Source organism: Apodemus sylvaticus, chromosome 1 (genome assembly GCF_947179515.1).
Source record: "Apodemus sylvaticus chromosome 1, mApoSyl1.1, whole genome shotgun sequence".
NCBI classification, from domain to species: Eukaryota; Metazoa; Chordata; class Mammalia; order Rodentia; family Muridae; genus Apodemus; species Apodemus sylvaticus.
In genome coordinates this window covers 184,100,795-184,124,931 of record NC_067472.1, presented here as the reverse complement: position 1 = coordinate 184,124,931, position 24,137 = coordinate 184,100,795, and the positions used below count along the sequence as shown (strand labels likewise).

The following is a 24,137-nucleotide window of genomic DNA, read 5'->3' as shown; positions in this document are numbered from 1 at the left end:
AGAGACACCCATTCCAGAGAAGCAATGACCTAGAATGTGCAGGGCTGGGGAGAAGACACACCAAGGACCCCAAAAGGATTAGACCAAGTGATAGACTCAAATGGAAGCAAAATGCCACTGGTCACCGTCACAGAGTCCTGAGCCCAGGAAGGACAGATGAGGACTGATGGATACGGCAGAGAGTGGGGGCACTGGGGGCTGTAGTATATGGAACCCCAGAGACCTGGACTGCAACAGGACTCATTGGGAAGGCTATGCAGAGGGGACAATAGGAAAGAAACGTAAGTGTAAAAGATGTCAACCCCGAACTGGGCACGGTAGTGCACACCTGGCATCCCAGCAACCGGGAGATGAAGGCAGGAGGATCAGAAGTTCAGGACATTTTCAAATACACAGGGAGTTGAAGGCTAGCCTGGACTACATGAGGACCTGTCTACAGTAGTGGAGGCAGGGGGCTGCCAACCTGGAGGAACTGCAGAGAGTGAAGTCAGAAAAGTCACTGTGTGCATTGGCTTTGCATGGGTAACATACTTGATGTGTTCCAGAAACTTCCACGGAGCCCATGAGCCTCCGGTTTAGGCTCAGGCCAGTGAGACTTAGACCTGAGGAGGCTGATCAACACATTACTCAGCACAATGGAGGAACGGCTGTGAGGTGACCCAAGGGCTGGGAATCTGCTGGGGTCAGCCCTGGGCATCGCACAGCTCCGTCTGAAGTCCTCACGGTGGCCCGGAAGGCTCTGCGTAACTGCCACTGCTGAGTCCTCTTCCCTTTCTCCCTCATTGCTTGCCTGCGACAGCCACAGCAGCCTCCTCAGCCAATGGGGAAAATGCAGGTCTGCCTCAGGGCCTTTGCTCTGGCTGGGATGCCCTTCCTGTGTCACCTGTGTCCTCTCTCCTCAACTTTGGTCCAAGTGTCAGCTGTTTCCCTGCTAACTGTCACTGTTCCTCTTTATTTTCGCCTGAGCTCTTGTCCCTTGTAAGCATGCTGCTCTTAAGTCCCTGAATCCATGTCCATACGACAAGGGGAGAGGTCTGTCTTGTTCCAGCCCCGGCACATAATAGATGCTCAACAAATCGTGGTAGGACACATACAAGGAAGAAGAAAAAGACAGGTAGCTAGTGTATCTGTGTGCCTGAGGCTTACCAGCTTGCCTTGGGGAAGTGACAGTGTTACTGTATCCTCTCCTCCTGGAGAAGATAGTGCTGGCTGAGAAATGGAGGCACAAGGGGCGTTAAACAGCACATGGTGGGCTAGCAGCCCTGGAGCCAGGCAGTGGACTGGATGCAAAGGCAGAGAGAATCGGAGTAAGCTGCTTTAGTCTGGCCATGAGGGCTGCGCCCACCTTGCTGACCCCGGCACAGGACGCCCTTCAGGAGAGGGCAAAGGGACAGACGGCCCAAGCAGGAATCGGCATCCAGGGAGCCACAGCTGCAAGCCTCTTTATTCTGAGGCCCTGAGTCTCTGGCCCTGTCAGAGCGATCCAGGAGGGTGGGGCTATGCTGGCAGTCAGCCCTGCTGATGCCCACATGCCTGCCCTCCGTCTGCAGCCAGTCTGGGCTCCCACCTCTCCAGGAGGCAAGAGCTGTCTGGCCTTTCTCAAAGCTGTGCCCTCAGGCTTCTGGGTGGGGGGTGGGATCCTGCCCTGACTCCCTCCCCAGGCCAAGGTACAGCCTGGTCACAGCAGCAAAGTGTCTTCACGAGGGGCACCCCAGTCTTAGTGGTACGTCATCCGGCCAAGCAAAGGTCTAACTATCCAGATGTCATCCACAATCTTCCCATCCTGTGAAGGTCAGAAATGGGGGCAGGGTCAGTGAGAAAGGAAAATCTGGTGTGAGGCCGGCTAGCCCGATTCAAATCCCATTGCTGCCTTAAGGGTGGGTGACCTTGGAAGCGTTCCTACATCTCTCTGGACCTCAGTTTTCCTCATTTGAAAAGTCTAGATGAGGGCCCTGTGTGGTGGACCACGCCTTTAATCCCAGCACTCAGGAGGCAGGGGCAGGTGGATCTCTGTGAGTTTGAACAGCCAGTCTGTTCTACAGAGCAAACTGTTTTAGGATAGCCAGGGCTACACAGAGAGACCCCGTCTCAAACTACCACCACCCCCCAAAAAAGAGAAAAGAAAAGCCATGGCAAAGCCAGGAACCGTGGTGTGTGTTGTACAGGCACCCACGTGTAATGCCAGCGCTTAGGGGTCAGCCTGGGCTTGGTAAGAATAGGAATCGTAACTTCCGGCCTGAGACAGTTCTAACCTGCGATTGCTGAGGGATGACGGGCTTTTTGCTTCTTTGGTGGGTTGGTTGGTTTTGGTTTTAGTTTTTTTTTTTTTTTTTTTTTTTTTGGTTTTTTCGAGACAGGGTTTCTCTGTATAGTCCTGGCTGTCCTGCAACTCACTCTGTAGACCAGGTTGGCCTCGAACTCAGAAATCCGCCTGCCTCTGCCTCCCAGAGTGCTGGGATTACAGGCGTGCGCCACCACCGCCCGGCTGGTTTTAGTTTTGAGATAGAATTTCACATACTAGGGCTGTGCTTGAATTCCTAGTGCACCCAGATGACTTCGACTGTCCCTTCTACTCTCTTAGGCATTGGGCTTACGGGTGCCAGCCGCCATTTATGTAGTGCTGAGGATCAAACCCAGAACAGCACGTTTGATACACGATCGCCCTACACGTGGGCCGCACACCACCTCATCTGGAACATGTGGTCGGGAGCCTGCCTGCACTCCAGTGTCCTCAGGATCTGTCTTGCCTTCTGCACACGACCTTTTGCCAGCTGCCTTGTTGTGCAGATCAGAGGAACAGTAAAGATAGCCGTGGAGCTTCTGGGACCACAGAGACAAGGGTAACGGAAACCTGCGAGCGTGCGTGCACTGCTCAGAAATGACGGCTGCACGTGCTGAGAGTGTAGCCTGTGGGTCAGATTACAGCTCTGCTGTCTGGAGCCCGTGAGACCCTGGGAAAAGCATTGCCCTCTCTGAGCTCAGGTTCCTTCAGCTGCGAAACAGAAAGACCCTGTGGGGTCACACTGTGAGGGTAAACTGACAACACAGTACAAGGCAACCCAGTCGCATGCCTGGAGCACCACAGCCGTGCTCACCAAACTCTTTTATTTTATCTTGGTGTTTTGTTCTTTTCTTTTTGAGACAATGTCTAGCTGGGAAGCCCGGGCTTGTCTCAAATTTATATTCTGATATTCCTGGCTTGCAAGTACACTACCACACCTAGCTGGCTATAATAATAATAATCATCATCATCATCATCACAGTGAGGACCTGAGTTCAGATCCCCTGGACCACATAGAGCCAGGGGTGGGACTGGAGAGATGGCTCAAGGGTTAGGGACATTTGCTCCATCTTCATGAAGTTTGGATTTGGAGGTCTTAGCATTCAAATGAAAAGCCTGTTTTCCTTCTTTCTTTCTTTCTTTCTTTCTTTCTTTTCTTTTCTTTTTTTTTTTTTTTTTTGGATTTGTTTTTTTCGAGGCAGGGTTTCTCTGTGTAGCCCTGGCTGTCCTGGAACTCACTCTGTAGACCAGGCTGGCCTCGAACTCAGAAATCTGCCTGCCTTTGCCTCCCAAGTGCTGGGATTACAGGCATGAGCCACCACCACCTGGCAAAAGCCTGTTTTCCTCTGTGTGTCTGTAATGTAGTCTCCAAGAGACGTGGAGACAGGAGGACACCGGGGTTTGCTAACTGCCAGCTTAGCTTCATGTTCAGCGAGGTATAGAGGAAATTAACTGACCGCCCTCTTCTGTCCTCCATGTGCAGAGATGCACGCGCACACGACCTGGACTGTTATCCTTCAGACCACGGTACATGCATCTGCCTCACTCCCATGAGCCTCCCAATCTTTCTCCTGCTTCAAAGTGACAAACACTCATGTCCCATCGCCAGGTTCCGTTCTCTGCCCTTTATGGCTGTTATTACGTGAGCACGTCACCCTGTGTATTAGAAGCCGTGGTAGATCCCATTTCACAGATATGAAAACTGAAGGACAAAGAGGCTCGTAGCAAGCACAGGGCACCTGTGGAGCCCAGCTGGCCTTGAAGTCCAGGCCCTACAGCCTCATCCTCCCAACTCTTTATTTTGCGTGTTGTGTTGTTCTTTTTCAGACCTAGGGATTAATCCTAGGGCCTCACAACATGTTAGCCACCCCCCAGCCCCTCCCTGGAGGATTCTAGGTGGGGCTCTACCACTGAACCACATTCCTAGCCCCTCCCTGGGGGGATTTTAGGCAGGGATTCTACCGCTGAGCCACGCCCCCAGCCCCTCACTGGGGGATTCTAGGCAGAGGCTCTACCTCTGAGCTATGATCCCAGTTCCTCTGCCTCAGTTTCTCAAGATTTTAGCTATGCACCACCATACCCAGTTTATTGATTTGTTTTGTTTCCAAAACAGGGTTTCTCTGTGTAGTCCAGGCTCTCATGCAACTTGCTCTGTAGACCAGGTTGGCCTTTAACTCACAGACCTTCCTGCCTCTGCCTCTTGAGCTCTGGAATTAAAGGTCATGCTCCGATGAGCAGCGTGATTTTAACCACTCTGTTCCACACACCCTGTGCTAAGCTGTGCGGCTGGTTACGCAGTGAGCCCCCAACAGACCTGGTCATCGGACACCTGCTGGATGTGCATGTGGGTGCCGTTCAGGATGTGCATCCGAGTGTAGCCGTACTCCTTCACACGCACCGCGCTCCACGGTCTGGGTCTCCTGACAAAGGGCGTCAGCAGCTCTTCACAACCCTGTGGAAGCCAGACAGTCAGACACGTGCAGGACGCGCGCGCGCGTGCGTGCGCACACACACACACACACACACACACACACACACACACACAGAGCAAAAAAACACATTCCAAGAAAATGTCAGTTACAGTTTGCCTATAAGCCATCAATGGCAGCAGTTGGGAGGTTGTTACAGGAGGATCACCAAGTTCAAGGCCAGCCTGGTCTACATAGTCTGGTCCTGACCAGCCTGGATTACAGAGTGAGACCCTGTCTTGAAAATAAACTGCAAACTGGCGAGATGGCCCAGCAGATCAAGGTACTTACTTCCAAGCCTAACAACCTAAGTTTGGTCCCCAGAGACTGCGTGGTGAAAGCAGAGAACCACTCTAGCACGGTGTCCTCTGATTTCCACACGTGAACCCCGACACTTGTGCACCCCCACACAAAAATAAATAAATGAAAAAACAGAGACCGGAAAAAAAAACGGGCAGGGGATGAAATGCTCACCCAACATATACAGCATCCCACGTTCAACCCCAGCACACCATAAAACCAGACATGGTGGTAATTGCCGTGCCTTGTAATTGCAGCACATCAGAGGTGGAGGCAAGAGGATCAGAAGTTCATGGTCAGGGGCTTGGTGGTTAAGAGTACTGGCTGCCCTTGCAGCAGAGGACCTGGGTTTTGTTTCCAACACACACACACACACACACACACACACACACACACACGGCAGCTCCCAGCAGTCTGTAACTCTAGTTTCAGAGGATCCGACACCCTCAGATATTGTATACTCATGGGATACACACACACATATGCAGGCAAAACACACATACACATAAAATAATATAAATAAATATGTCATTTAAAAAGCTCAAGATTGCCAGGTAGTGGTGGTGCACACCTGTAATCCCAGCACTTGGGAGGCAGAGGCAAGCAGATTTCTGAGTTCAAGGCCAGCCTGGTCTACAGAGTGAGTTCCAGGACAGCCAGGGCTATACAGAGAAACCAAAGAAAGAAAGAAAGAAAGAAAGAAAGAAAGAAAGAAAGAAAGAAAGAAAGAAAGAAAGAAAGAAAGAGAAAGAAAGAAAGAAAGAAAGAAAGAAAGAAAGAAAGAAAGAAAGAAAGAAAGAAAGAAAGAAAGAAAGAAAGAAAGAAAGAGAAAGAAAGAAAGAATGGGCTTTACAGTGAATGAACCCCAAAACACAAATTGTTTGCTAGCTTGGCCCCTGCCTGTCTCTCTGTCTCTGTCTCTCTGTCTCTGTCTCTCTGTCTCTCTGTCTCTGTCTCATATGTGTATGTCTTAGTCAGCTCACAACTGCCTGAAGTAAGTACGGGGAATCGAACCCTGGTCCTCTACAGAGCAGCAGGCACTCTCAACCACCGAGCCTCTCTCCGGCTCATTGTCCTGGGTCTCATGTAAGTCCCATGGTGTCAAATTTTCTCTGTAGCAGGGACGTCCCTGAATTCCTGTCCCTCCCGCTTCTACTTCCCAAGAGTACAGGCAGCCATGATGGCTCGCTTTGTTTTGTGGTTTTGGATTTATTATTGTTGTTGTTGTTGTTGCTGTTGTGTGTGTGTGAGTGTGTGTGTGTGTCTATGTGTTATTCTTTCCACATTTGAGTCCTGGGAATTGAACTCAGGCCATCAGGTGTGACACCGAGTACAATTACTCACTGAGACATCTTTCTGGTCCTGTTTAGTTTATTTGAGATAAAGTCTCACACTGTAGCCCAGGCTAGCCCAGAATTCACCACGTGGCCTTAAACTCAGAGCAATCCCCTGGCCTCCGTCTCCTGAATGTTAGAGTTAGCAGCACGTAACACCAGCATGTACCACACAGGGCTTCCAACCACTGTTTTTTTCCCATCGCGTTCCCTAACGGAGCCTTGGTGCCTGCTCTGTCTGATGGACCCGCCATCAGCAACACCCAGTATCCCAGCTCAGCACGCCATGGCGATTGCTACCATCATGCCTTGCACGCCTAGACTAGGCCCTTCCCACCTGCTCACCGCAGATCCCGTAATGATGTGAACGGGGCCTCGAGGGTTGGTGTAGGGCCTCTCCAGGCTGCCATTAAATACCTAGAGGAAGAGACAGAGTGGGGGTGGGTGGCGGACGGTCAGGCCCTGGGGAGGGTCTGACCGCATGAGCATCGGCCTCCTGGCCCTGAGTCCTCGTCGGGCCTCACCTGGTAGTTGTAAATCGGCCACAGTCGTTCGTAGGAGTGTTCGTGAGCCCAGAACTCCAGGTCGACACCTAAGGCGGAAAGAGCCGTGAGCAGGCTGGCTCCTGGGTGGAGAGAGGTGGGGCCGGGGGACCCCTCAGGGTCACTCACCGTATTTGTGGAAAAGGTCCTCTAGCCCAAACAGCTTGCCCTGGAGGCCTTTGCGGACCTGGTGGGATGAGCGAGCCGGGAGGTGAGGAGAAGCCTGGGCCCACCCCCCTCCCCTACCCTCCCACTCCCAGTCCCACCGCCGCTGCCCGGGAGAGGGGCCTCACCCTGCTTTCGTGCCTTGTGCAGTCATCCAGGTCCGCGTTGGAACAGTACATAGGCCGATGACCCATCGTGATGATCCACGGCCGGGCCTCCCGATTCCTATTGGCTTTCTAGAGAAGGAGACCAGAGTGAGGGAGGCGACAGGCGGAGAGAGCAGGGCGGGGCTCACACCTGGGCCTACCTGGAGGTCCTTCTCCAGCCAACGGAACTGCTTCTCAACCAGGTGACGACCATAGTGCAGGAAGAAGTACACCTCCGTGGAGAACGAGATGATATGGGCAGGACCCAGGTCCCAGCTACAGGGGTCAAAGGGCGAGAGTCGCGATCAGAAGACTCTGCATCATCCATCCTTCAGATTGGATCGTCAGTCCAATACCCCAGACCCCTCCTCGTTACCTGTACCACAAGCCTTCATTGTCCCCCGGCATGCTAAAGCGAGCCTTGTAGTTAGAGAAATTGCTGGAAAAAAGGAAATATACAGAACAAGGGGTAAGGGCCTGGATGCAGCCGACTTTTCCTGCCTCTAAACTTTCAAGCCACAGCCTGGCTCCCGATTTTCTACCACAGAAGAGGCACTGCAGCATAAGGATTTAAGTGAGACTCTAGGGAGGACTTGATTGTTTTCACTAATCAGGCCTCTGCGCTCCTGTGCAGCCTTCCACACTCACTAGCGCTGTTCGTGATTCCCAGGGCACGTCATGTACGGCAGGCTGGCAGCGACCGGCTCAATGAGCCTCATGAACCTGTCCCCAACGCGAGCATTGTCCTGGTCCATGTTGTATGCAAAGTCCCCTGGGGGAGAGAAGGAACGGGAGAGAGTGAGACCTCGGGGGTCCTGATCCCTACCTCACACCCGCTCCTAGGAGCAGCCTGAACAAAACGGCTAAGTCTAGTTTGGTGCCGATTTTGTTTGACTTTTTTTTTTTTTAATTGCTAGAGATTGAGCCCAGGATATTCTGAATGTTAGGCAAAGATGCTTCAGTTCTGAGCCACGCTCCCAGCCCCCTCACTGGGGGATTCTAGGCAGGGGCTCTGCCACTGAGCCACGCCCCAGCCCCTCACTGGGGGATTCTAGGCAGGGGCTCTACCACTGAGCCACACCCCCGCCCCTCACTGGGGGATTCTAGGCAGGGGCTCTGCCACTGAGCCACGCCCCAGCCCCTCACTGGGGGATTCTAGGCAGGGGCTCTACCACTGAGCCACGCCCCCAGCCCCTCCCTGGGGGATTCTAGGCAGGGGCTCTGCCACTGAGCCACGCCCCAGCCCCTCACTGGGGGATTCTAGGCAGGGGCTCTGCCACTGAGCCACGCCCCAGCCCCTCACTGGGGGATTCTAGGCAGGGGCTCTGCCACTGAATTATGTTCTAAAGCCCTTGGTTTTGTTTTTGTTTTTGTTTTGTTTTGTTTTGTTTTGTTTTGTTTTAAAGCTCTTACTAAGCTGTTCAGACTAGCATTAAATTCTGGGCAACTCTCCTGCCTCAGCATATCCACTGCTGGGATTACAGACTCGTTAGCATGCCTACTCATCTTAATTTATTATAACATTTCTGTGTATTCTGAATGAGCCTCACCTCTAAAAACAATAATAAAAAATAGAAAGTCAATGCTGGACTCTCTAGGGACCTCACATCCGGGACCAGCCTTGGCTCCCACCCTCAGTCCCTAGCCCTGTCCCTTCAGAGCCACCCCAGCCCCAGCTTGAGCACAAGGATGATGGGCGCCCAGCCCGCCAGCCTCAGGCGCACCCTCGCCGGTGCCTCACCCACATGGAGAACGGCATCAAACATGCCCTGCTGCGTGTCCCTCCGTAGCCTGGGCAGGGCCTTCGGGTTGTCAGCCCCCATGTCCCCAAACACAGCCAGGCGGGGGCTCCAGTGGACTCCATTCTTCAAGGCTGTAAATCGGAACCGTCGGCTCCAGCCCTGAGAGCTGCCACAACGGTAAACTGAGGGAAGAAAGAAAACAGACCTCTGTCAGGTGGGGAGGCAGGGAGCAGGACCTTCCCACAAGGCCCTACACTCAGGCCGCTGGAGAGGGAGGAAACACAAGGGGCGTCGTCATCATCATCATCATCACCATCAAAGACATCTCAGGTAGCCCAGGCTAATCCCTAACTTTTTATGTAGTGCAGGATAACCTGGAATTTCGAATCTTCCTGCCTCCTCCCAAGTGCCTGTGTCACCTAGTCAAGGGTCTCATATCCCTTGTCCCACACAGATGAGCCGCCAGCCCAGCCTCAGCCACAGGTCTCAAAGACTTCTAGAACATTCTCCCTCTTGCCCACCCCCAGTCCTCTCACCGTACTGGGCTCCCGGCAGCAGCTTCCGCAGCGTCACACGGTGGATGTAGAGCTTGCGCCGCAGAACTCCTCCGTCCACGAAGGCGCTGGCTGCGCCATGGGCACGGAATGGGAGCGCACCAGACAGCTGCATGCCGAACTGCACCTCAGACCGGGCTGGAGCCCACGTGGTCCAGGTCACAGTCATGGTGCCTGGCTCGCCTGGGGAGAGAGGAACCAGAGAGGAGCCTGAACAGCAGGAACCGGGTGACACTTAGAAGCTGCCGTTCAGTCCAGCCCCTCTGCTATGTCCAAGCTGGCTTCCCTTGGGAGTGGCTTCGCGCCCCTCCCCACAGCCTCAGTTTCCCCTTCTGTGAAACGGAATAGGGTTATTTATCCTACAAGGTTGTGTGGACACATGGATGTGTACAAATACAATTGACAGGTTGTAGCCTAGGTTCCAGGTCCTGGAAGTCAACCAACTATGAGTTGAAAATCCTCAGGAGAGAAACAGGTTATCAAAATGGCTCAATCCTTATGACCTGAGTTCCATCCCCAAGGTCTACATGGCTTACAAAAGTTGTCCTTTCAGCTGGGTGATTTTTAATCCTGAAAGAGGAAGGCACAAAGCTCTTGGTCCAAATCCAGCATCACCTAACAGTTCTCAGGAGACTGAGGCAGGAGAATTGGAATTTCTAGGTCAGCCTTGACTATATAACAAATTCTGAGCTAACCTGGGCTCCATAGCAAGGCTCTGTTTAAAACTTAAAAAAGGAAAAAGAAAAAGAAAAAAAAAAGAAAAAGAAAAAGAATCAAACATGAAGGAGAGAGGGCCTCACCCTCAGGCCAAACCTGTCCCTAAAGATCTACATTCTTCTCACGCTCCTGCAAATAACCCTTCACCCATGCTCCTGGGCGGAGCCAGGGGCCAACGACCCTAAAGAAACTCGCAGGGTCAGACACACACACACACACACACAAACAACATTCATGCACACACAAACATGTGCACACACACATGCATGTGCACACACAGGTGCACATAGAGATATGCACACACTTGTGAATACACACTAACACACACACATGCACACACACATGTTCATACACACACAAATGTCCAAAAGACATAAAGATAGGAGAAAGACTACTTGGAAGAGGACGGGGACCAGCGGAGGTGGGGATAGAACAGGAGATGGAGAGTGGTGGGTGAGTGTGATCCAAATACATTGTACACGTGCATGAAATGGCATTATAAGCGACACACGCCTATAGTCCCAGCACTCGGAGCACAGGCAGGTGGATCTCGAACTTTAAGGCCAATGTGGTCTATGATGGAATTCCAGAACAGCCAGAGCTACACAGGGAGACCATGTTTCAAAAAACCAAAGCAGGGGCCTGGAGAGACGGCTCAGGACTTTGAAGCACTGGCTGCTCTTCCAGAGGACCAGAGTTCTGTTCCCAGCAACCACATGGTGGCTCACAACCATCTGTAATGGGATCTGATGCCCTCTTCTGGTGTGTCTGAAGACAGCTACAGTGTACTCACATACATAAAATAAAGAAATAAATCTTAAACACACACACACACCAAAATAGATAAATGAAAAGAAAGGGAAAGAAAAAAGAAAGTGTCATTATGAAGCTTATGATGTATAATTAATATGAACTAATTAAGGCCAAACAAAGAAACATCACAATGCAATAGCTGCTTTCCAGTCTACCCTGTTGAGCACCGAGTCATCAATAGCCACTTCCCAGTCTACTGTGTTGAGCACCGAGTCACCAAGAGGTGACTTACAGTGGGCCAGAGCCTCTGTGCAAACACTATTACGGTTTTGTGCCTTTGTGTGGGGGTGGGGATGACTGGAACTTCCAAGGTTTGGCATCCTCAGAATGCCCTGGCAGCCATCTTTGGTGACTAGGAGGGACAACCTTAGGCAAAGAACTTGCGACAATGTCCCACGCATTGGGGTTTACGGGCTGAGTCAATGTCCCTCTTTTCTTCTCTGCGGTGTTGGCCTGCAGCCAGCATTGCACTGTCATGACATCATCCGAGAGCTCCAGACAGGGATCTGGGGTCAGGTCAACAATGGAGGACAGAGGGCAGCTGAGGGGCAGCAGGAAAGGTGAAATTCACTGTCTGCAGGGAAGGACAGGGGCTCCTTCCTTGCCAGGTTAGCTTGGCAACTGCTATGTTGTCCAGAATGGCCTTGAACTGCCATTGGAACTGCCTCCACTCGGGTGACAGCCGTCAGTCACTATGCCTGGCTCTACCACGGTGGCTTTTTGTAGCACAGGTCAGGTTCTTTAATTCATATTCTCTCTCTCTCTCTCTCTCTCTCTCTCTCTCTCTCTCTCTCTCTCTCTCTCTCTCTCTCCTCCTCCTCCTCCTCCTCCTCCTCCTCCTCCTCCTCCTTCTTCTTCTTGACCATCTCTCACTGTTCAACCTTCACTGGCCTAAAACTTGCTAGGTAGACCAGGCTGGACTTAAATTAAAAATCCATCTGTCCTTGTTCCCTCTGTGCTAGATTAAAGAAAGGTACATACCATCACACCTGGCTTCTCTCTATATATGCTTCCTTCCTTCCTTCCTTCCTTCCTTCCTTCCTTCCTTCCTTCCTTCCTTCCTTCCTTCCTTCCTTCCTTCCTTTTGCAAGACAAACATAGATATTATTAAAAAGTAAAAGAACTCTTAAGACTAAGAGAGGCTTCAGAAGAAGAACATGCAACTCAGATTCTCAAATCAAGAATCAAGCAACACAGGGGCTGGAGAGATGGCTCAGTGGTTAAGGGCACTGACTGCTCTTCCGGAGGTCCTGAGTTCAAATCCCAGCAACCACATGGTGGCTCACAACCATCTGTAATGAGGTCTGACGCCCTCTTCTGGTGTATCTGAAGATAGTGAGAGTGTACTCACAAAAAGTAAATAAATAATTCTTTTTCTAAAAAAAGAGTTATTGTATGCCTTTAATTCCAGCACTCCTGAGGCAGAGGCAGGAGGATCTCTGTGAGTTCGAGGCCAGCCTGGTCCACAGGTGAGTTCCAGGACAGCCAGGGTTACACAGAGAAACCCTGTAAAGCTCAGTTGGTCTAAACACTCGCTGTGAAGCCCAAGCACTTGAGTTCAACCCTGGGAGCCCAAGGTGGAAGGAGAGACATCAACTCTTGCAAGCTCTCCTCTCATCTCCACACAGGTGCATCCCCCCCCCCCCCAGGCACACACGAGTAATAAACAAAATACCACACAGAGCTGGGGTGGGGAGGAGGCCTGTAATTCCGTAAGTTCAAAGCCAGGCCAGGCCACACAGTGAGTTCCAGGGCAGCTATCTCCAAACAACAAATGGAACAAGAAGAAGTAAAGATATCAAGGGAAACTGTAACATTAAGGACATGGATTCGGCTACCAGAAGTCCGAAAGAACGGGCGACTGATGGGAAGCACATCCGTGAGCCAGGCCGTGGGAGGCAGCCTGGAGGACGGCTGGTGTGAGGCCAGCCCTGGCAAAGCAGGGACAGCCTGACCACAAGAAAGAGGAAGGAGGTGGGAGTGGGGAGGAAGAGAGAAAAGGAAGGAGAGAGGAAGTGACAGAAGTGGAGAGAAGGAGAGAGGGAGGAGAAAAGGGAGGGAAGAAGTGGGGGAAGGAGAGAGCTGGTCGGCGGTGGCGCTTGGGAGGCAAAAGCAGGCCAATTTCTTTCTTTCTTTCTTTCTTTTTTGTTTGTTTGTTTGTTTGTTTGTTTGTTTTTGGATTTGGTTTTTCGAGACAGGGTTTCTCTGTGTAGCCCTGGCTGTCCTGGAACTCACTCTGTAGACCAGGCTGGCCTCGAACTCAGAAATCCTCCTGCCTCTGCCTCCCAAGTGCTGGGATTACAGGCGTGCGCCACCACTGCCCAGCTGGCAGGGTAGAAAGGAAGGAAGTGAGAGAAGGAGAGAGGGGGGAGAGAGGAAGGCAGGAAAGGAGGGAGAGAGGGGAGGAGGGAGAAGGAAGGAAGGGAAGGGCTGAGAGGGAGGGAGGAGGAGAGATCTATGTGAGCTGGACATGGTGGTGCGCACTTGTGAGCCGTCCACTCGGGAAGCTGACACAGGAGGCTCACGAGTCTGAGATCAGCCTGGACTACGGGGTGAGTGAGGGTCCGAGACAAAAACCATAAAGACACACGGGAATGTAGGGCTCCGAGGCCACTGCTCACCCGTACTGAGGCCGCACAGAAGGGCGCGCTCTCTCTCTCTCTCTCTCTCTCTCTCTCACACACACACACACACACACACACACACACACACACAAACACACATATACTCCTTTACACAAGCATATGGCTACAAATAACATCGACACACTGAAGAGAGTGGGAAACAAAACTGCACGGTAAACAGCGCCTTGATGGATTCGCGAGGCTGGTGACAACAGGCTACGGAAGTGCAGTCAGCTAGGCAATCGTTCTCCTCAAAGTGAGGCAGGGAGCAGGAGTTTTCTTTTCAAGCACAGAGGGAACTAACTCACAGTGTCGGATGTATTAAGCAAGTGTTCTACCACTGGTATCTGCAGCACACACACACACACACACACACACACCCCAAGCCAATGCAAACAAATTCCAAGAGACCAAATCTGGGGCATTGTGAACAGCAATAAGCAATGATAGTACTGGATTTTCACCCAGAGAATTAAAGAAATATTCACAAATCTGTGGCGGAATGAAATAATTGTCTAAAGGAATGAATGAAATAGGCAGGAGGGAGGGACAGCTCTTCCTAACACTAAAATTTTAATTAGATGGAAAGAACAACTGGAGTCATGGCTCAGGGTAGAGCCCCTGCCTAGAATCCCCCCCCCAGTGAGGGGCTGGGGGCGTGGCTCAGGGTAGAGCCCCTGCCTAGAATCCCCCAGTGAGGGGCTGGGGGCGTGGCTCAGGGTAGAGCCCCTGCCTAGAATCCCCCAGTGAGGGGCTGGGGGCGTGGCTCAGGGTAGAGCCCTGCCTAGAATCCCCCAGTGAGGGGCTGGGGGCGTGGCTCAGGGTAGAGCCCTGCCTAGAATCCCCCAGTGAGGGGCTGGGGGCGTGGCTCAGGGTAGAGCCCTGCCTAGAATCCTCCAGTGAGGGGCTGGGGGCGTGGCTCAGGGTAGAGCCCTGCCTAGAATCCTCCAGTGAGGGGCTGGGGGCGTGGCTCAGGGTAGAGCCCTGCCTAGAATCCCCCAGTGAGGGGCTGGGGGCGTGGCTCAGGGTAGAGCCCTGCCTAGAATCCCCAGTGAGGGGCTGGGGGCGTGGCTCAGGGTAGAGCCCTGCCTAGAATCCCCCAGTGAGGGGCTGATAGCTCAATAGCACAGCCCTTGGCAAGCATGTGGGAGGTGGAGTTTTCTTTTTAATCATACATATATATGGAAAGAGGGAATAAAAAAATTAAAAAGTCCCAATTAGGCAGGCACAGCACTAAGAATTTCTGCAGGCAGGAGCCGCTGATGGATGCTAAAACTAGTGGGTGAAAATTTGTGGAGAAACAGGACTTGCATCTTCTTGAGCAATCTCTCCCCAAGCTATTCATTAGCTACAAAGGAACAAATAAAGGCTTTCCAGTGTATAGACCCAGCAGGCATAGGCTCAAGCAGCCAATGAATCAGGGTCCAGCAGCAATAGGCTGGTCTACACCACAGACCCTCTGGTACCACATGCGGAGAGAGAGGGACACAAAGTCACAGCCACAATCTTCTTGCCACAAATGCAACCTTAGTACTAACCTTGAAACAATAGCAAAGAGACCTAACATAGTGATACTTTACAAAATAACTGACCAATACTCAGAAAATACAAAAGTCACAAAAGAAAAAACAGTTTTAAGTGCTGGGTGTGATGGTGTGTGGCCTTGCAGTCCCAGCACTCAGGAAACTGAGGCAGGAGGATTTCTAGTTTGAGGTCAGCCTGGGCCATAAATCCAGGCAAAGCAGCAATAGGAGATAAGATCCTGGGTTGTGACTAAACTTAGTGGTGACCTGGGGACATTTGAGTGAGGCTTGAGGTTTAACCAGAATTGTCCCCAGTGTCCATTTCCACCTTCAGTGTTTGCCTTGTTTTGTTAGGGTTAGGGGCTTATTCAGTAGCCTTGGATGGAACTCACAGTGTTACCACACCGGATTCCCTTTTGTTTTTACAGGGGTTTCTTTGAAGCTAATCTGATTTCATGCTCCTGAGTTTAGCAAGTCTCCTGCCTCAGCCTCAGAGTAGCTGGGATTACTTGGGTGCACATAACCATGCCTGGCTCTATTTCTTCTTTTCATTGGGCTCTGTGCAGACTGAGAAACTGTTCCACCCACAGAGCTATAACTGAGCTGTCAAAAAATTAACATTTTTCTTTTTCATATTTACCTTGTGTGTATGTGTCAGTGTTGTGTATATGTGTCAGTGTTGTGTATGTGTGTCAGTGTTGGCATGTGTGTACGTCGCTGTTGCACATGCATGCCCGAGACCTCACAGAGGTCAGAAGAGGGTGCTGGGTCCCCTGGACCTGGAGTTACAGATGGTTGTGAACTGGTGTGTGGGTCTTGAGAACTGAACCCAGGTCCTCTGAAAGAACAGCCAGTGCTCTTAGCCACTAAACCATCTCTCCAGCCACCTCAACTTTAAATAATTCTACCATTGTTGCTTATGATGCTACCTTTCTTGGCTGCACAGAGAGTTCAAAGCCAGTGTGAACTGCATGAGATGCTGTCTCTAAGATGTCAGATGTAAAAAGCTATCAGAGGCCTGGGGCATTGGCTCAGTGGTTAAGAGAACCGCTGCTCTTCCAGAGGACCTGGGTTCAGTTGGCAGCACCCACATGCTGACGCGTGGGAACTCAGATGCCCTCTGCTGGCCTCCACAGAGATGACTCATGGCATACAGACACACAAGTAAAACACTCATACGCATAACAGTAAAAAACTAAATTATAAAAAAAAAAATAAGGAATTCAACAAAGCATGACCTTTGATCCCAGCCCCTGGGGAACAGAAGCAGGCAGATTTCTATGAGTTTGAGGGCAGACTGGTCTACATAGTGACTCACAGGCCAGCTAGGGCTGCATAGTAAGAGTATCTCAAAACAGCAATAAATAAATAAATAAATAAATCAGAATCCAAAATATATTTTTGGAATCCAAAATATAGCATGCCCAAATTTTTGAAAGAAAAAAAACTAACATGAAAAAATAAATTAAATTAAAATCTTTAAATAAAGATAGTAGACTCTGTTAATATTATCATTATTCCAGGTTGAATGACCTATGGCTAGACTCTACCTCAGTGGAGTGAGTCTCTCTATATTACTGTTATTATTAATTATGTATATTGAGACAGGGTCTCACTATGTAGCCCTGCGTAGCCTGGACCACACTGTATAGACCACGCTGACCTCAGACTCATAGATCCATCTGCCTCTACCTCTCAGGTGCTGTGGTTAAATACTATTATCATTTTTGAGACAAGGCTAGGCTGGTCTTGAGCTCGGTGACCTCCTGCCTCAGTCTTCAGAGTACTGTGACTGCAGGCACGTGCAGCAGGGCCCACGGGGCTTTACCACCACAGGAATTCCTCCAGAAGTCTCAAATTACTTCAAAGTTAAAAGTTGTACCTTTTGGGCCGACCAGAAACAAGCATTTAATCACATTTTGGTGTAGTTTCAAGAAAAAAGCCACAACTGTCACAAACTACGACATTTCCGTCCTCGATATACCCAGAGCAGTGGGTCCAGACAGACTGAACAGGAGACAAATACAGCAGAAAGTCTGGCTGACATTAAAGAGCCAGCCCAATGCTAAAGTCGCCTGCTGCCGCGCTGAGCTGAGCGGCACGGTGGAGCCGCAGAAACCACACGGTGAACGGAGGGAGCCAGTGAGAGAGACTTGAAAGCACGCAAGTCATTATGATTCTCTTCACACACACACACACACACACACACACACACACACACACACACGCATGCACTCACGCACGCGCGCACACACACACACACCACACACACACACACCACACACACACACATGCACTCATGTACGCACACACACACACAGAGCAATAAAGTCTTTAAAAACTTAAGGAGATTTAAAACTATGGTCTGGTCAGATGGCTCAGTGGATAAAGATGCCTGCCGCCAAGCCTGCCGCCCGGAGTCCAGTCTCCAGGACCCACATAGAGGAAGGAGAGAACCGACTCTGTCAAGTTGTCCTCGGCCCCACCCCATGATGATGATAATAAAACAACAACAACAACAACAACATATTTTTAAACATGAAACAATGGCATTCTTCATTAACTTTCTTCTTTGGTAGAAATCATTCTCACTGGGCGGTGGTGGCACACGCCTGTGATCCCAGCACTTGGGAGGCAGAGGCAGGCGGATTTCTGAGTTCGAGGCCAGCCTGGTCTACAGAGTGAGTTCCAGGACAGCCAGGGCTACACAGAGAAACCCTGTCTCAAAAAAACCAAAATAAAAAACAAAAACAAAAACAAAACAACAACAACAAAGAAATCGTTCTCATTCAATACAAATGTCATTTACACTGAGTTCTGCTGATTTCTCCTATGTGGAGCTGGTTTTGCCAGTGCTGGGGGTGAGCCCCAAGCAGTCACATTTGTCAGTCAGGAACTCCACCACTCAACTCCAAGCCAAGCTGTCTGTCTGCTCCCCCAACCCTGTCCTTTCTCTTCCTGGGCAGGATCTCCCGTGGCCCAGCCTAACCTGGTCTAGTCTTCAGCTCAGTACCACAGGCGCTCCCGATCCTCCTGCCTCCACCTCCTGAGTCCTGGGATTACAGGGCTATCTCTAACTGCTGGTTTTCTCTCCTCCTCCTCCTCCTCCTCCTCCTCCTCCTCCTCCTCCTCCTCCTCCTCCTCCTCCTCCTCCCCCTCCTCAAGTGTAGCTGTCTTCAGACACACCAGAAGAGGGCATCAGATTCACATGGTGAGCCACCATGTGGTTGCAGGGAATTGAACTCAGGACCTCTGGGAGAGCAGCCAGTGCTGTTACCCGCTGAACCATCTCTCCAGCCCCTTTCTTTTCTTAAGATAGAGTCTCACTATGCAGCCCTGGCTGGCTTGGAACCTCCTATGTAGAACAGACTGGCCTCAAACTCAGAGATCTGGGTTCCTCTGCCTCCTGAGTGCTGGGATTAAAAGTGTATAGCATTATATTTGGCCTAGGTTTTCATTTTTAACATGATAAGTATGGAGATGTGAGATTATATATATATATCTCCATACTTATCATACTTATCAGAGAGAGAGAGAGAGAGAGATAAAGACAGAGAGAGAGAGAGACAGAAAAATATCACACTTCCTCTCATATGTAGAATCCAGAGTTAAATATATATTAATTATATATACTACTTTATTATTATAAATTATGCATATATTGTATGATATACATTTTCTATATTATTGTGTATATATATTCTATATAAAATATTCTACAGCTTATATTCTATATAATAATCATTATATCATACATCATCATATATCATATATATAAAATCTTAAAACACAAAAGTAGAAGAGAGACGGGGAAGTGAGGAAGCAGTGTAAGAGGAGGAGAGGATGCTCGGGATGAAGAGCAGCAAGCAGCCCACGTTCTCTCTCACATGGAGACTCTAGTTCTGACCAGTCACACACACACACACACACACACACACACACACAGATACACACACAGTAGGTATACACATGCATATACACACAAATGAAATAAATAAATGCATGTAATTTAATAAAATCTCTAAAGAAAATGTTGTGAAACTCACCGTCTTGATTTTTTTTTTTTTTGAGTCAAAACAGATCAGCACACACATAAACGAAGCCCCACACATGAGCCAAAGCTCCCTCAGGTTGGTGGTTATCTGTGGCAGCATACTCGCTTTTAATACAAAAGTGGGTGGGAGCGTCCCTTCCACACCCGGAGCTCAGTCCTGTGGCTCCACAGAGAGCAACCAGCAACCCATAACGCCCACCCACCCCAAGGTCCTGGTACCCCACTGGCCCTCGGGGCCGTGCACCTTGTCAGATGGAGTGACAAACCTGGGACCTGAACCCAGGCACTCTGGACACAGAGAGTCTATATGCCCCATCACCTCCTTTTCTTTCTTGACAGGATCTCATATAGCCCAGGCTAGCCTGAAGCTCACTAGGTAGTCAAGGCTGGCTTTGAACTAATCCACCTGCTTCTACTTCTCAAGTGTTGGGAATAGAGGAATGAGCTAATACATCCGCTGCCTCTGTCTGTCTGTCTGTCTGTGTATCTATCTATCTATCTATCTATCTATCTATCTATCTATGTATCTATCTATCTATGTATTTATGTATCTATGTATCTATGTATGTATCATCTATGTATGTATGTATCTATGTATGTATCATCTATGTATGTATGTATGTATCATCTATGCATGTATGTATGTATGTACCTACCTACCTACCTATCTATTCATTTATTCTGAGGCAGGGTCTCTGGTAGGCCAGGCTGACTTCAGATTTTCTCATTAGCCAAAGCTGGTCTTGAACTCCTGATTCTATTGCCTTCATATTCTGAGTCCTGGGATTAGAGTCGCCTCACCCTGTTCCCATCACCTCTTAATAAATAAAAGATCTTCCCATCCTGAAGTAGTGGTTCATGCCTGAAATCCCAAAATTTGGAAGGTTGAGACAGGAGGATTGAGAATTCAAGGCTAGCCTGAGCTACAGATGGAGACTCTATCTTAATAGACAAGATGTTTTCAAAATGCCCTGAGCTGGAGAGATGACTCAGCGGTTAAGAGCACCAACTGCTCTCCTGAAGGTCCTGAGTTCAATTCCCAGCAACCACATGGTGGCTCACAACCATCTGTAATGGGATCTGATGCCCTCTTCTGGGGTGTCTGAAAACAGAGACAGTGTATTTACATATAATAATAATAAATAAATCTTTTTAAAAAAATGGCCTGAGTGTAGTTTAGTTTGGTGGAGTGCTTGCCCCACACGCACAAGGCCCTGGGTTCAATCCCTAAGGCCTAGTCTCAAAAAGGAGAGAGAGAGAGAGAGAGAGAGAGAGAGAGAGAGAGAGAGAGAGAGAGAGAGAGAGAGAGAGAAAAGAAGAAAAAGAAAAAGAAAAAGAAAAAGAAAAAAGCAGACAGTAGTTCATTCACTCCTGCAACCCCAGTTGCAGGCTAACACTGAAGGTACAGGGAGACTTTCAGGCTATCCTGGGCTACAAGTGTGAGAAACTTCTAAAAGTGTAAAACAAACACTTGGGAGATAGAAGCAGGAGGTTTAGGAACTCAAGGTCAACCTGGGTTACAAAGCAAAGTTGAGGCTAGCTTGGGCTACATGAACCTATTTCCAAAACCCAGAGGAGAGGGAAAGGACCCTTCTTCTGCTAGAAAGAGAAAAGAGGGATGGAGAAAGAGGTGGCCCTGCCCCTCCGTCCCGCCATCATTTACTGGATTCTTCTTCCACAATTGGTTTCAGAAGTCAGTGTGATAACATGCCAGGCCCTGAGATAAGATAGCAAGGCAGAGATGGAGGACAGTCCTTCAGAGCTGGAGCACAGTAGCTTGTGATGAGCTGATTACCCTCATCGCATACCCACACAAGGGGACGCGAGCCTACTGACACCCCATTTCACAGAGGCACACCACTGAGGCTGGAAGGGCAAGTCACCAGCCTGGCCTTCTCCTGAGCCCTTCACCCAGCAGAGGACCTCAGGGCTGAAGAAGGAGCAGCAGAGTGAGGTGAGGGGTCGAGGACACTCACCCAGGTAGGACAGATGGACTTGCTCTGGTGTAACACGAGGATACTCTGGGGTCCCCTGGACTTCCACAGAGAAAAGCAGGAGCAGACACAAGAAGAACCAGCCTCCATGAAAGGGGCTCATGGTAGGAGACGGTGGGAAGCGGGGTGGGACGCAGGGATGTGACCAGACTCCGTTGGTGGGTCCCACAGAGGATGGAGAATGGACCGATGCCAGGCAGGGCCGTCTGTCCGTCGTCTGTCAGGATGTCCGCGGGGGAAGAAGGCTGAATGACAGAAACGTCTCTGAGGGGCGTGGCGAAGGAGATGCTGGTGAGAGAATAGCTAATGAGGTTTCTGAGCCGCGCTGCCCAGCACTTTGCATAGATTAATGCCAGGAGGCCTCGCAGCATTCCTGTGAGGTGGTGGCGACAGACATCACCAACCTAGTCACATATAGGAAACTGAGCAACCTAGTGTGACTCAATGGCACGACGGGGATGAAATGCAGCTGAGTTTGAACCCTTCCGGCCCAGGCTCCTGTCCCCGGGCGGGGGCTGGGGGCGGGGTGGGGGTGCGCGGATGTCTTTGACGACGCCATCCCCAACATCTCTGCCTTCCTCATCGATCTATTCCCCCAAATTCTTAGCATCCCACTGTACCCTCAGCCTCTCCAGTTCATCCTCAGATTTCCACGTATTCCTCAGGACCAGACAACTCCGGCTCCACCTGCCTGGAGCGGCTCCTCATTCCTCTTCCCAGCATCCATCCCATCTTGCCTTCAGGTCTCTCTCCTCCAGGGGCTCCATCCTCAGCCCAGCTGCCTCCCCAGCCCTGAACCTGCATGTGCCTGAACCCCGGGTTCTCCTCAGCTCAGGCCACCTGCCCTCGGGACCTGGGCAAGTGCCTCGGGTCTGAAGGAACCGTCCACCCACCGGAGGCCGAGAGCTGGGGCGTGGGGTGGGGGGCGCAATCGGGAAGGGGACCCCGGCTCACCCTCAGGGGCGCGCCAGCCGCCCTCACGGTCCTCTCGGCCACCGATGCGCTGCAGTATTTATGAGCTTGCAGGGACACAGGCTCCCGCCGCCCACAGGTGTCCCAGCCCCGGAAGAGCCGGCTGCTTCAGGTGACGGGCTCCCCAGACAGCCCGAGCCCCGAGTCCCACAGGTCCGGCCGGTCCCTGGCGCCCCACGCCCACCCTCACGCCCCCCTCAGGGTGGGGCGCAGAAAGAGGGGACCCAGCAAAGTATGGGACTCCGCCACCTTCGAACCAGACAACAGGTTTGCTCCGGGACAGGTAAGGCTGCCCTGTCCCCAGATGTCCCACCGCCCCAGCTGCCGAGCCTCACTGGTGACAGAAACCCATCCTTAGTCCCAAGGGAGGCCACGACCCCGGGGTTCCCATCCATTCCCGTCGAGCCCTCACACCTTCCTCTCAGCTCCTTCCTGCTTCCCAAAGCCGGGACACCCCCTCAGACCCCCGCTGGGCATACTGGAAAACACAAACTCCAAAGGCCCTTATGACAATGGCGTTTGTGAGCCCGGCGCCCTAGGCGCAGTTGCTCAATCTCGCTGCAGCCTGTTTTCTCACCTGTAAAAAGGAGGAGATGGCTGGCGCTACCCCGGAGTGCTACCCTAAGAACCAAGTTCAAGTCCAGAGCCCGCCTCCCCTCCCCAGCCCCCTCCACCCCGTCCCCCGAATCTAGGTGGGAACAAGCGGAATTTGAGCAGTCTAGATGCTGAAGAGGCCTTCAGCAAAGTGCTTTCTTTGGGTTTCCCAGATCCGCCGCGGACACATTCTTGGCAGCAAAAGAGGTTTTCTGTCTTACACCCCTTTTTCTGTGCGATGACTCTGAGGCTTGGCTTTGTAAACAGTGTCTGGGTCTTTGGAGGTGGAGGGTGTGGAGCCGGACTCCGGGACGGGAGTCCCCAGTCTTTAGGACTTTTGAACTCCCTACCCTTCCCAGAATCTTCATTACAGTTTAAAACGTAATAATGATAAATCACTGGGGTCTAGGACTAGTGTGGCACGAGGTTTATCTCCAGCACACCGGAGGCAGAGGGTCCTTGTGAGTTCAAAGCCAGCTAGCCTGCTCTGCAGTGAGTTCCAGGACTACAGAGTGATGGGTGAGAGCTTGTTTCAAAAATAAAATAAATAAATCACTTGGTCGTAGTGATACAGCCCCTGAATCCCAGTCTGTAGGAGGCTAGACCGGGAGGCCAGGAGCTGGTCTCGGACTCCTGGCCTCCCTAGCAAGATCCTATCTTAAAGCAAAACACCACAGACAACTCTATCAGTTTCAGCTTCTGGCTCACCTACTCTGACAGCCACAATCAAAACCTCTCCTTGTTATTTTTTCCTGGTGACCTTCCAGAACAGAAGCTTCTTAGCCGGTTTCATGCAAAGGGCGCTTGCTGCAAACTACAGGGGCTCCTGGCTGATCCTGTTCCTACATGCATAGGATAAACACACAGAGCTACAAAAGAAGCAAAGCCCACCAAGGTACAGACAGCCAGATATTTTCAAAGCAAGTGTGTCATACGGAAACACACGTGTGTCTTCATTTGTTTATTTGAAAACAGGGTTTTATGTAATCGGGACTAGCCTAGAACTCACTTGGTAGCTGGGGATAGACAGCCTGGAACTCCTGATCTTCTTGACTTAGCCTATCAAACGCTAGGATTACAGGCACATGCCACAATGCCTGGCTTGTTGGTTTGTTTGTTTGTCTGTTTCAATTTCTTTATTACATCAATTTAATTGTATATATGTGAATTTGTTTGTATTTTCGTGGGTTCGCATGCGTGGAATTTTTTTTTTTAATTGAGAGGTGTTGAAATGTAGTCCAGGCTGGACTGGAATTTACTATGTATCCCAGGCTAGTCTCCAGCCTTTTCTGCAATCCTTCTCCTCCTGCGTGC

At 50.7% G+C, this 24,137-nt stretch overlaps 1 protein-coding gene across 1 annotated transcript; it reads right to left on the bottom strand.

Moving 5' to 3' along the window:
- Positions 1 to 1,717: 1,717 nt before the first annotated feature.
- On the bottom strand, positions 1,718 to 21,360 carry Acp7 (acid phosphatase 7, tartrate resistant (putative)). Its single transcript, XM_052179673.1, has 12 exons — positions 21,240 to 21,360; positions 9,515 to 9,715; positions 8,978 to 9,160; positions 7,885 to 8,008; positions 7,613 to 7,675; positions 7,398 to 7,512; positions 7,219 to 7,326; positions 7,055 to 7,112; positions 6,908 to 6,975; positions 6,729 to 6,800; positions 4,596 to 4,733; positions 1,718 to 1,783 (listed from the first exon to the last, which is right to left on the bottom strand). The coding sequence occupies exons 1-12, from the start codon at positions 21,358 to 21,360 to the stop codon at positions 1,718 to 1,720; spliced, it is 1,317 nt and encodes a 438-aa protein (XP_052035633.1).
- Between the last annotated feature and the right edge of the window lie 2,777 nt (positions 21,361 to 24,137).

Bases quoted from the DNA above. Each gene is read 5' to 3' on its own strand.
- Acp7 (XM_052179673.1), bottom strand. From the start codon at position 21,360: ATGAGCCCCTTTCATGGAGGCTGGTTCTTCTTGTGTCTGCTCCTGCTT. The intron at 7,676-7,884 runs GTGAGTGTGGAA...CCTTTTTTCCAG, and splicing joins GGGAATCACGAACAGCGCTA to CAATTTCTCTAACTACAAGG. The intron at 4,734-6,728 runs GTGAGCAGGTGG...TGGCTTCCACAG, and splicing joins ACATCATTACGGGATCTGCG to GGTTGTGAAGAGCTGCTGAC.